At 38.3% G+C, this 13,607-nt stretch overlaps 1 protein-coding gene across 7 annotated transcripts in view; it reads right to left on the bottom strand.

Annotated features, from left to right (window-relative positions):
• Positions 1–3,598: 3,598 nt before the first annotated feature.
• The window catches only part of LOC115242500 (protein Fe65 homolog), a 169,091-nt gene continuing 159,082 nt past the window's right edge, over positions 3,599–13,607 (bottom strand). For 4 of the 7 annotated variants that reach the window (XM_029818823.1, XM_029818824.1, XM_029818822.1 and 1 more), the window contains 12 exons: positions 11,790–11,948; positions 9,071–9,300; positions 8,561–8,679; positions 8,246–8,358; positions 7,973–8,171; positions 7,604–7,731; positions 7,418–7,423; positions 7,046–7,296; positions 6,637–6,839; positions 6,377–6,553; positions 6,119–6,310; positions 3,599–5,891 (listed from right to left, as the gene is read on the bottom strand). In XM_029818823.1, coding sequence (XP_029674683.1) covers positions 6,140–6,310; positions 6,377–6,553; positions 6,637–6,839; positions 7,046–7,296; positions 7,418–7,423; positions 7,604–7,731; positions 7,973–8,171; positions 8,246–8,358; positions 8,561–8,679; positions 9,071–9,300; positions 11,790–11,948 — 1,756 coding nt within the window. In that variant the 3' untranslated portion in view covers positions 3,599–5,891; positions 6,119–6,139. Of the gene's footprint in view, positions 5,911–6,118; positions 6,311–6,376; positions 6,554–6,636; positions 6,840–7,045; positions 7,297–7,417; positions 7,424–7,603; positions 7,732–7,972; positions 8,172–8,245; positions 8,359–8,560; positions 8,680–9,070; positions 9,301–11,789; positions 11,949–13,607 lie in introns of all 7 variants that reach the window. The other 3 variants (XM_029818825.1, XM_029818827.1, XM_029818828.1) reach the window with 3 other exon arrangements.

The following is a 13,607-nucleotide window of genomic DNA, read 5'->3' as shown; positions in this document are numbered from 1 at the left end:
ATCTAAAGAGTGTAAAGAATTAATGTCCCGGCTAGTCTCGAGCAATCTCGGTGATTAGGGTCGAAGCCGCTTTTTCTCTCGCGCGAGAACGCGTCCCGTAATTCTCATCATCGTGGAACGAACCATTCTCCACAGCAAGAACGATCTTTAAATGGAAGGTCTTTTATTTCGAAACAACATAAATCAACTGATCGGATGACGAAGCGCGAACGAAGTCACTTGAGGTATTCTGCTTTTTCCGTGACATAAAGAGATATCGAAATACTATATGTGATATGCTATGTGGCTTATATTAGAATCGAAAGAGAATCCTTTCCAAAAATATTTGTGCGTCATTTTTAACTCATTATGCAAATACGTTATGATGTTTTTGAAACAAATTAATGCTCGTGTGTTAGAAAAAGATTCAAACTGCTATGTGGCTTATATTAGAATCGAAAGAGAATCCTTTCCAAAAATATTTGTGCGTCATTTTTAACTCATTATGCAAATACGTTATGATGTTTTTGAAACAAATTAATGCTCGTGTTAGAAAAAGATTCAAATTTTTTAAATTCCATCAATAGATTAAATTGCGAGTATTAATAACAATTCACACAAGAATTATAAGACTTCGAAATGATTGATGCATCTATTACATATATGAAGGTGATTCTACACGTGCTTGAATGACTGATCGAATTATCACGATGACAACGAATAATCACTATCCGTCCATCGTTCCGTTCAACGGGACCAATGAATTATTCGCGATACATCGAAAAAAAATGATTGTTTAGGGATAAAAGTCGATCGAACCAGCCGTGATCTCTGATATTTTAACATAACGATAGTGCAATATCACTGGAAGGTTTTTACGATATTAAACAATGACTGTGTGTGTGTATGTGTGTGTGCAACGATGCTCCTTAAGGATCCTACACTTTATACTTTAAACTCTAGCAAATAATCGACTTTAAGGAACAATGATGTGACACGCGTTTCACGGCACGTGTGATTTCTCACGTGTATGTAGGCATTGTTGTACATTAGTTCTTTTTCCCGAATGTGAGCATACACATCATCGAAACTGTATGATAATTGTATAATTCTCGATCTGATCAATTGTGGCGACGATATTTATTTAATACAATCTGTTTTGCGAACATCTCTCTTTTGCGTTCCTATCAAAACTTTCCATCCCTTCGCGTTATCGTTTTGCGTTTATCTCTCTTAATATAATTATTACTTAGCCATTCTCAGCTTACCTTTTTTCTTACGTAGTTTTTCAATAAGCTGGGAATAACAAGACATGTGAAAAGAAACAAATAGGCATTTATTCACAAGAGGCAGGTGTAGTTACAGTAATTTCATTTTTGTCTTGCATTTATATATACATATACATATATCATTATGTATACATATATATATATATTTTTATCTTTATAATAGTATCTCGTAACCGTTTCGTAATTACTCGTAATTACTCGATTCGGTTTAACTACGCAATACAAATGGGCATGAACAATGGGGGCGGGTGCACATACAAAGTGTTTGTTCTCTCGCACACAAAAAATGCGCAGTTTTCATCCGTTTTATGTTCGCCTCTTATTTTTTTTCTATTTTATTTTCAACGCAGCGAGATTCCACCGTATAAAATTCTACATATGTGTGTGAATGTGTTTGTGTCAAGATAAAATCTCGCTGTTCGTTCTACTCGCTTAATGCGATTCGTCGTATCTCGATCTCGACGAATCACTCGGAACGCGGACGTACTCGCGGAACGGGTGTGCTTCTTTTTTCTCTTTGCTTCTTCTTATTTTTTATAAAGCGCTTCTCACCCGGATTGTCTCGCAAGGATCGATTCTCGCGATACTTCAGGTGAGTATTGTTCGAGGGAGAGTGTCACGGACAAATTAATATGTTAAATTGATAATTGCCGACAAGGATCAATCATCAACGATTTGTGTAAATTTCCGTTTTGAAAAGAATTCTCTTCATTTCATTTTTAATCGACGATTGATCCTTATAGAAATGTTGTATCGACAATTATCTAACTTATCCGCGTTGTCGCTCTCCCTCGTTTGCAAAAATCGGTGATAACAATATATAATATATAGTATGACAATACGACAATGGCGGCTCCTTAAATTTGTTTTCTATAATAACGCGACGATGATAATCATGACAACAATGTAATAACAATGAGGCTTTCAGCGGCGATAGAGCGTGAATAATCAAAATAATCCGTAATCAATCTGTAATAAAATGACAAATTGTCGAATATAAAATACCCTCCTCATGTCAAAAAAAAAAAACCAGAAAAATTTAAGAAGTTAATATTGAAATAGCGATTGAATAAAAACAATGTTCTAAGAAAAACTCCTCATGTCAAAAAAAAAAAAAAAAAATTAATAGAATAAGTAATATAAAGATAGAGAGATACATACTTTTTCCAAGGTAGAGAAACAATGAGAGGGGAAAAAGAAAGAGAGAGAGAGAGAGAGAGGGAGAGAAAGAAAGAAAAAGGGAGAGAGAGAAAGAGAGAGATAGAGACACTGTAATTATCAATGAAGCATCGTGTTTTTGTGCAGAACAACTCTTCTATCAGTAGATTCGCATTTCTTTCTCGTTAAGGGTATTACATGTCACGGTAAATATAGTAAGGTTCGCTATGCTATGTCAATTATAAGTGGCTCCTGTCATGTTTTACCACCCGAACCCTTCTCCTCCGGCCTACTCCCTTATCCGAGATTATTTCTCCCGTGACGGCGTATCAACACCTATATAAAGAGACAGTTAAGCTATGCGTAATTTGTGTGAGTGTGTATGTTCTGCTCTCTTCTGTATGCGCGCGTGTGTGTATATATACTTGGGAATATGTGTGCATGTGTGTGTATGAGAAAGTGAGATAATGCATCGACACGTGTGCAGTGCGGTGCGATGATGTGAATGTGTGTATCAGTTGAATTCCATAGCTTCGGCCTTACTCTCTACACGTGAATATTATATTTACATCCACACCATTTATAATTCTCCTCTCACGCTTTTTTCTGTCCTTTCTTCAAAAAAAAAAAAAAAAGAAAACGCACGAATTAAGAGAGATAGGTGAAAATTTGTCTGCAAAATTACGTTTCTAATTTTCGAGAGAGATCGGCAATCAATTCCGTAATTCTAGAAATAAAATACATCAAAGCACAGAATTCGCGAGAATAGTCGAATGAAATCTTCGATTACAAAGACGAAGGAATTTTAATTTCGCAGAACAAACTCCCACTAAGCTCTTTCGATCCCATGTTTTATAGACTCGCGACACTGTTGGCGATTTCTCTTCCTTAAAACTCACTGTACAACGATACGATTCAACGCAAAATTATGTGACGCGCGTGCAATTAAATTCGTTCACGCGCCTATCGAGATGTCATCGCGCGTCCATCCAATTTCGCGACAAAAAAAAACGAAACAAAAGAAAGATCTCGCGATAAACTATTTACATAATAATAATAATAAATATCGCCTTCCCCGACCAGCAGCATACTCCATACATACTCACCCTTTCACGCACACTCTCCCGCAACGCTCTATTATATCTTGCCTCCCTTCTTCCCGCTCCTCTGCATTTATTTTTTTTTTTTTTTCTTTTACTTAAAGTGCTACATAGAAATATCTTCGTTCTGGGTCCCGCACAACTTTGTATCTCTCGCAACGACGATGGCTCGTACGACGTGACCGTCCTCGCAGGACGACAAGAATTGCGCTCTCTTAATAGAAAAGAATTAGGAAGGAATAGGACGATGCGATTTCAATGACTCGATCGCATATCCCATATTCTTTTTTCTGAATATAATTATTAATAAGCGCCACTTGGATTTATTTCAAAGAGAGATGATTTGTAGGATAAGAGTAGGGTTGATCAATTATTTATTAAATCTTAAAATACTATTGTAAGCTATTTGTTCATGTAATCACTATAAAATATAAACAGATTAAAATCAATAAAAAATTAATTAGGTACAAATTAGTAGAGAGAGAGAGAGAGAGAGAGAGAGCGCATATTCTGTCTAATCATAATATTTGACTTTCGAACCAATAACAGCGACGAGTCTCATTTACGTATAATCATCATCAGTGCGCACGCATGTAAATTGTAAGTGTATATGTGGATTGTGAATTCGCGGTGCGATGCGATCGAATTTAAATATTACCACAGAAACGTGCCTGAATCGTTTACTAAATTCTACTAATAGCGGCGATCGCTAGTGCGAGATGCAATCCATGCTTGGCTACGTACGTGTTCCTACGTAAGTAGGGCTAGTGTGTAGATGCGTGGAACGTGTCGTACATTTGATTCCTTTTAACAATTGTTTTTGTACGAACATACATCTCTCGTATGCGTCTATCTCCTGAATCGGAAAAATTGCAATGGCCTGATATGCATACGATTTTTCAGCTGCAATACGTCGTACTACGATGCATCTAGCGATAATAATAATTATTTACCGTTCGCGCTTATAAGAAGAATAATTATCATCGATAAAAATTATTAATACCGTTGTTATTCGGTTTAAACAGTTATTATCGCGCGGACACATTAATTTCGCATCTTAGATGTCGGATATTGTTTGTCACGCAATTATTGCGCGTGACACGACCGACTACGATCGCATGTGATTTCGATAACGTTACGCATCACTGATCTCTCGCCTAATTGCTGCCCTCCCCCATCCCCCCTCCCCCCGGTTCAAGTCTAAAGGACGGTCGCGGTATAAGTATTTGTCGTTTCATAATCTCCGAGGTGCTGCAAGTTTTGCTTTTTTTTAAAGCTCCTACTAAATCGCCATAAAAAATAAACTCCCTATCGGCCGTCGTGTTAACGTGCGCGTGTGTATGTCTACCGGTGTTTCCCGGAACCTATCGCGCATCTCGTCGTCGAAAAAAGCGCGGTACATCCGCGGGATACCCGATACAGTCGCGGTGCGCGTGCTGGTGTGTGTGCGGAAGTGCGTTCTTCGCACGCATGTACGCGTGTGTCCCGTGCGACCCGGTCATCGCTCTCGTCTCGTTTCCCTATAATCTGTACACCCGAGAATACACGCACACGTGAGTTATATATTATATTTATATATATTTATATTTATATATATATGTATACGCAAGCTCTCTATAGCTCTCCTCGAATCTCCTCGAATGCCTTCGCGGATATTATGCTTACTACTACGTTAACTGCAGCTCACTCATTCTCCGATACGTGCAACTTGATTCGCTTGTGAAATCCTATGGGCGTATTATTCCTTCTTTTTCCCCTGCCAATTCGAGCAAACGAGTTGATTAAATTTAGCGCGTAATCATCACCTTGTATGTACAGACAATTTACTCTTCGAACTCTTTCGATTCCTTCGTTTTCCTCTTCATAATCTTTCTTTCTATCGATTTCCTGCGAATACTGCTCACAAGCTAGTACATGCTGCCTCTTAAGGATTTCCACGACAGGTTCGATGCGACCCTATATCGCTCCTGTGTCTCGACAAATCCGCGAATTCTCCCCTCCTTCATCAGACATTGCATAACATACATAACATCATATCGACATAGGTAAGCATAGTCCACTATAGCTGTGATACTAGTATAGTACTCTGCGGAATTTTTCGCGAAATTCAGTCGTTTACGTCGTAAAGAGAATATCCGTTTGCCCTACAGCCGCTTCCTGGCCTCTTATCAGGCTTTGTTCTCGCGTTTTTTTAAGGATTGCTCTCCCAGCGGGCAAGTTGGATACGCCTGGTGTCCAGAGAGGGCGAGAGCAGCGACTTGAGGGATGCGCTCGGCGGCGAGCCACCGAAATATTTGAGGGTCAACGGCGACTGGAGATGCCTGTGTCGTATCACCTCTCGCTCAGCAGGCAATGGCCAGAGTTCCTACCGGACAGTCGGGGAACTGATACGATTAATTGAAAATATCCAATCACTCGTTTTAAATTTCTTTATCCTCACATATATGTATCCATTAGTTTAGTATAGTTAAAGAAAAAAAAGACATTTTTACATTAAAATTACAAAAATGTCTGAAAAAAATTATTAATAAATTGAAAAATTTCTTAATATTGACGAAGGATATAAATCTTAATAATCCGAAAGTAGTTTACCTGCAGCGAGAGAGCCTCGTCTCAGGATTCGCCCTGCTTGTTTCTACGGCCAGTCAAGGAACCAACTAGGGATTTCAAAGTCGCGCCTAATCCTCTGCCGCTCGGAGTATTAAGACTGCTGGCGTTTCTGAAACCCTGCGGATGTGCGTCCAAGCATTTCTGATACCTTAGCTGAAAAAGAAATACAGACGTCTTCTTAATTTAGCGCCTTCTTTCAGCAAGAGAGAATTTGCAGGGTCGTAAAAAGAGGATCCTCACTTTACAAGCGGCCTCAATCGTCTTGCAGAGAGCTCCGCTGCTGGGCTCGCAGTTGAAAACATGTGCGATGAACAAGTCCTGCGCGGTATGCATGATGAAAGCGCATTGCTTCACATTGTGACCGATACCAAGGAATGACAGATAGCGTACTCGACACTCGGTGATAAGCTTATCATCCTGAGAAGATTATAATCGTTATAAATAATTGAAATCGCTTTAATTTTTCGATGTTCAAATGTTGATATTTTTAATATACTCACGTTCGGCGTAAGAATAGAGATCATGCTAGGAGCTACAGCGACATTGACATTTCGCCATTGATTGATCGGCGTGTTTGTCACGATATGTTCTATCGCCTCGTTCAACACCTCCATGCCGGTCGCCTGATTGACTTGCATGGATCCGAGATACTGTGCTCGTAGCACCTTTTTCGGCTCTTCCATCGGCGTTGGAAAAGATTGTGCTGCGCGAAAATAATACAAAAATTATTTAACAATTTAAAACTCAAGTTTCATTTTCAAATAACTCTCTAAAATCTTATTCTTTAAAGATTTTTCTGTCTTCGTAAATTTATCATAAATAAGGTATCTTCTTATTAGATATATTTCATGATTTACCAAGTGCCATTTAAAGAAATAATAAAAGAACGATTTATTTGAAGCTACTTACTGACTAGTGCTTGACCGTTTCTGTGAAAGCGCCGATGTTCAGTGGGCAGATTGGTAGGTCTCGTAGCCAGACTGGTTCGACCATTGATGTCTACCGGTTTCGCTAGATTCTGATGCTGCGAACGCTCGATCATTATCTTCTTACAAATGTCGCGAAGCGTGTTCGCGATCGTGCGCGCCGGTATGTCGCAACGGAACACATGGCACATGTGTTTCCTGGTAGATCGGTCTCTTGCCACGTAAGCAAAATCCCTGGAAGAAGTAATATAAACTGAATCAACAATCGAAATACCGTTTCGCCAGACAGAAACGGAATCCACTTTATAGATATAATTTACATTTTATGTAATTTATATCCCGTCGTATATTTTACCTTTCGCTGTTAGATCCATCCAAAGAAAAGCAGACATTCATGAAAATAATGCAAATATATATGTTAGTACAATATATCGTGTAATATTTAATAAAAAGATTGAAAAAAATCCGACATTCTAAAAGCTCTAAATTCCGGAACTCAGTTTTTCACAATTCATTTAAAGATAATTAACAATTCACTCACCGACAGTGATCTCTTCCTACGCCCCATACCCTAACTGTATGAATAGGCTGCGTGTTTAGTACGGTGAGATTCTCTGGATCGATCAGCTTGAGCGCCCCTTCGTCCAAGTCCATAAATAGATCTTTACCCTGAAATATTTCGTAATGTATCTCTCATCGCGTGTTTATGCGCAACAAAATCGATGTTGGTATATTACATTGGTATATACTATTGATTATTTAAGAATCTTAAATATATTTTCACAAATCATATCTATTATAATTTTAAATTTTTTCACATTAAGACTGTTTTTCTTATTGTTCGTGCGTTTTTTTAATTTATCGTTATAATAATGCAGATTTAATCTACTTGGTTTCTGAAAGAACTTACATCGCCCCATCGCCCAACGACGTCCAGCAGATCGTTTCTACCAAGTGAGAGATCCACGATACACTTGTTCACGGCTTTGCTGCTTCTCTCGGGTGTCAGATCCTCTTCCGCAATTTCCGTCCAACCCAAGGATCGCACGGCAAATCTGATCGGTTTGTCTCTGCCCTCAGAATCCGCTCTGGCGGGATAGCTTCTTCGTCTGAAAGAAATAAGTGAGGTGAATCGATGACAATTGCCACAAAGATGACCGTGAGCGAGGCGGTATTCGCTTACTTGAGCGCCAATTCCATCTTCCTCTTGTTTTCCAATTCCTGGTCCAGAGCCGAGCTTGTGTTACTGCGAGTCACCGTGTTCACCATGCCGCTCAAAGTGTGAAAATTATTTATCTAAAACGAAAGCGTCGCAAATGAAAGATATATAATACACATAAATACACAATATAATTTATATTCTTATTAATATCATTATATAATAATTTATTTTCTGATTAATATCATTACACAATAATTAATTTTCTTATTGATATAAGTAAAAAAAAAAAAAAAATTTTAGTGAGTATAAAATATTTTAATACATCATTCTACTTACGCTATCATTATCCTTGACCAGACTTCGCCGCGCCTCCGTTTTTGAATGCAACGGAGCCTCTGGTGGTTCTCTCTGTATATTGCCGCTTTTCACATGCCAATAATAAGGTCCATTCTCGTCTGAAATAATGTTCGATTTATCATTAATAAAATTTGAAACTTCAATTTATAATAGTCGCGTACTAATTTTCGGTGATCAATCTTATCGATATATCACTTTATTATTGAAAGAAGATATGGAAAAATGAAAAAACCCGAAAAAAACTTGGAAAAAAAAAAAACTAATGAAAAGAGGAAAGGAAAACATTAATTTATATTTACTAAAATTTATATTTCCAATATATATTAATTTTTTTGTATTGAATTTATCTTAAAGTTTAGCGACTTTTTTTCTGTCGAATATAATTTAAATCTAAATCTAAAAGTTATTTTGATATGTAACAATTACTTGAAACGATTTCATGTATCGATTTGAGAACGGAATACTTTCAACTTTTGCTCGACTACCTACCCTCGTGCTTCTGCCAGCCGGACGGCAGATTCTCATCTTTATCCTCGGAATCGGTGCTATCCACGTCCGTCGGTTTTTCCTGAGTATTGTTCTGCAGAATCGCATTGTTCTTCTGATCCTTTGGCTGTCGCCGTTTCACCGGCACTGCGTACAGCTCGCTGTTCAGGCCACCCTCTACATGCGGCACACCACCCATATCTGCGGTCTCGTTGTCAGGTTTCTCGCAATAACTGAAGCGCAAAGCCAAGAAAAATCGAGGGTCAAAAAAGGTAGATTTAATTCAGAAGTTCGGTCGCATCATCGCGACGATGTCTATCGAATATCCAAAAATTTACGGGTGACATCTAAAAGATGTCGCGTAAGGAAGTCTGGGGGATTCAAACATTTAGAATTTTGTGTCGTCTGACTATCTTTAATTCAAATCATAGGCGGATGTAATTTTTTCTTTGTATAATACAATATAATATATGCCGGGAAAGATATAGTTTATTTAATTTTTTAATTAGAACACAAAACATATAAACAAGATTGTTAAGAAATACAAACACGTCTTCACTAAATCCGCCTATAACTCGAATGTATCTTTATAAACATATTTTAATCCTCTGGATTTTTTGCGTGCACCTATAATATTAAAAAAGGAAAGTGAAAAGGGAATCAAGACCAGCATTAATCAAAGTCGATATAATCGGCTATAAAAATTGCAGCGGAAGTAGGGAGTCACAGCTCTTATTCGTTCAACAAGGAAATTAGCGATAGTACAAAGTGCAAGCTATAAATTTCATCACAGCGATATACAAAGCTTCGTAAAAGAAATATTCAATTTTATTTATCGGCCCTATTTCCAATCTAAAAATTTCGTTTACCATTCGCGGTTGCTATTCCCGGCTGTAACTAACAATAAGGTCTACGTGCGACTCGTTTCAATCAATCTCGCATCATCACGAGGAGGCGGTCACACGCGACAAGGTTGTTCGCTAAAAAAAAAAAGTCTCTCTCCGCTCTCTCTTTCTCTCTCGTTGTATTATATCGCGAAACTCCACGAGTGCGCGATTGTATTCCTGTTCTCGCGTGACTCGAGGAAATTTCAGTTCACGACATTTCAGGACGAATCACGATCGCCGAAATAAGCGGCTTGATTTATCGCGTCATTGTCCGGTCGTGTTCGTTCGTTTCGACGAACGAATCGGTGAACATTCGCGACGATTGTCATCTACGATGGAATAACAAATTGATTTCCGCTCGTTAGATAGTCCAGCTGACGGCCGTGCCATCTTGCTCGTAAACTACTATTGATCCTCGACGATATAGTCGCCCGTTATCGCCGCCACGAGAAATCCTCGCGTGCTAATCAAAGTCGGGTGCGACACGAGCCGGCCAACAGGAGATTATTTACAGGGGCTGTAAAATAAAACGTCCTTTGCGAGCGAGCGAGGAGAAATTGCGCTTCGTACTTGGAAGTAATGTAAAATTATATATCGTGCACATTCATAAAAGAAGCCGAAGGCTTTATACGGAATTGGGGTGAATAAGGATGACCTGTATACATGCAGTGAAGAGACTGTAACAGGTGTCTGTCGCGTCTGTCAAGTGCTTGTTTCAGAGGAGGGAAAAATATTCAAAGTTTAGTTTTATTTGGGACATTATGTAAATATAAGCAGAAAATATATAATTTTTTCGAGGGAAAAATTTAAAAAAATTTTGAATAGTTATAAAATAACGTAATATCAAGATAGTTTAATCACTCTTAATTGCTTGTCACTCCTAATATTATTTATGACAGTTCATTAATTTCACAAACTCACAAACGATAAAGAATTATAACACCAGTGAGAATACTTTTACACACACAAAGGATAAGTGCGATACTACAGCAAGCTATTACTCGTGGTCGTTTTTCCGTTCATCAAATTCAATCCGGTTATTCATATTTGCTTTTACCATGTGGATCCGAGTACTACTATATATTTTCTAAAGTGAGATACGTAGGAAGGAACAACATCGCTACTCGTAAAAAGAAAAGTCTATTTTACTTTATAATACAAGAGGACTCGAGACAAGTCCGATCTCTACTGGCAGTGTGAAATTTTATTCTACTTTTTGATATGAGTAGCGTGCGCGTCAGACATCGACTGCATCGAAACCGAGAAAAAATCTATATGTAAAAATAAAAGGTATCTATCGACAATGGAAATTGCGGAAAATCGTTTCGAGATACTTTCGTACGTCATTGTTGTTTGCGCGTGTAATATCGCGGAGATGTAAGTCGTCCATTTATACAAATATAAATTTTCATGGAGGAGAACATACACATATGATATACGTCATATCACATAATATGTAGTTCCATTAAAGTTTGCAAAGTGATGTCACTCATACCAGTGTTCTCGGTTTAACGTTCGCGATTCATTCTTCGAATACGAGGTATTCGTTGTATCTGTCACGCAGCATCGCAATATGATATGCAATAACGTGGATACACGAACGGACAGGTGAGTCTACATACAATAGCTCGCATCTGCAAGCGCTGGATTGTTTACGCGAAACTCGGGTGTTTCGTTTCATGACGGGACATTCTCGCTACTACAACGGCAAACAGAAGCGACAACTTGAAACACACAAAGGAGAAGCGATGGATAGTGGTAACAAGCGGAGGATTGGAGGTAACTGCAGGAGGGATTGGGTGCCACGAGATCACACGAGTGTGTTTCGTACGTACTTTCTCAACCCGGAAGTGTCCGTAGCGTCGATCGATCCCGACTGTAGGGTGTGAGATTGAGGCAGGATCGCGCTCGACGACGACGGGGATGACGAGCGGGGATTTCCGTTGAGGGTGTCGTCGACGAGAGCGGACTCCGTCACACCCTCGCAGCCGTACCTGAATCAGCATCGTTCATGCAACGCATTACAAGCGAATGAATTGTCGACGGGCGGTCGTAATAATAATGATGCCTATCGCGACTCTCGATAGAATAAGTATTTTTGTTCGTTAAGTGCACGAGATGTATCTGATACGTTTTTGACACAATTTTTTTATTTACTTGACTCATTTTTTTCGTCATAAAAAATTAAAGCATTTAATGCCGGGTTCGATATTTAATAATTTAAATACTAAACTTTATACAGATTATTATAGAGAGATCATTTTTTTCTTTGTATTTTATTCATTAATTTTTTTTAGATGCGTGATATTCACGAGATTGACTTTTTATAAGGCTATTAACAGATATGTAAAACATTAATCAATATTTAAAATTTGATTATTCCGGAATGCATTTTTATTTTGAATGCGTGCACTAGTTCTTCGCAGGCGGGAATCGCGCGGCTGCAAGAAAGTCTCATTTTAATTAACGATCGAGGAACAATGCCAGCTACCAACGCGGTTAGTACAGGGTCGCTAACCATGTCGAAGTAATTAAGGGATTAGCCGAGCGGTTTGCTGACTAACGCCAGCTGCCTCTCCTGAGTATAGTTCGGGCGTTAGAGGAGTATCTAAGGACGGACGTTCCTTTTGAACATACCCAAGAAGTACGGATTCTGGACTTCGAGGCCTTTAATCGCCGGGATTATAACGAACTACTCGCGAGTTTGCGAGAACTTTTCCTCGATATCGAGGTCGACTCTGCTTACTTTGTGCTTGAAAGATATTCATGTTAAAAGTTTCGATAAGTTAAAATAAAAACGTTTGCATAAAATGCGAATAGCATTATCTCTTATCCTTTTAACTCCTTTTATATCTTGCATGATCATATGTTGCAATCTTGAGACGATTTTGCAAGTTATTAACGAGAGTTTAGATTATTTTTATATTGTTATATTATTATTGTGCCACGTTTATTTATAATCCTTGTTAAGAATCGAGCAAATAGAAACAGTGCATTGGTAGACTCGCTATTCTCGACTTTCCTAATTATTTTCCTAATTACATGATAATAATCGCGATAATTTCCCGTACGTGCCGCTAATTGGTGAACCTACTTCGTCGCTTGCAGTTAGAAAAAACTTGTAATTGCGTGTTATGTGGCTGGAAAAAAATTTTCAAACTTTTTCGCGTATTGCGACATACCGAGAGAAATAAAATAAGGTTGAAAAAGATGGATTAGAAAATTCGCGAATAAATCAAGTAAGGGTAATATTGAGAAAGCTCGTATAACTTCCGTAAAAAAAAAAGGAGAGAAAAAATGTAATTAAATTTAAAAGAGTAACACGAAAAATGACGAAGACGAGCATTATGGCATGCAAAGTCAAACGACATAATTTCGCGCAAGTATATGGGTTAGGAATAACACGAAGGGGTGCTTTGGAAATTCGCCAAAAGTTTCGCTAATAAGGGGAAGGCTCCTGTATTTTATTAGAACACGAGGGTAGCACTACTTTTCTGAGTAGACGATCGATGAGATATCGGACGTATCTACGAAAATTCCTCGTCGATCAATACTCTTGAGACTCTTTCAATGTCAACGCAATCCGTTTCACTCGCATATGGATAGATCCGATAATCGAATATAACGATTTGTCCGAATGACGAATATTATGA

The sequence above is a fragment of the Formica exsecta genome, unplaced genomic scaffold (assembly GCF_003651465.1).
Source record: "Formica exsecta isolate Colony F162 unplaced genomic scaffold, ASM365146v1 scaffold60, whole genome shotgun sequence".
Classification (NCBI taxonomy): Eukaryota; Metazoa; Arthropoda; class Insecta; order Hymenoptera; family Formicidae; genus Formica; species Formica exsecta.
Note: the sequence above shows the minus strand (reverse complement) of the source record. Positions and strands in the feature narration are given on the sequence as shown.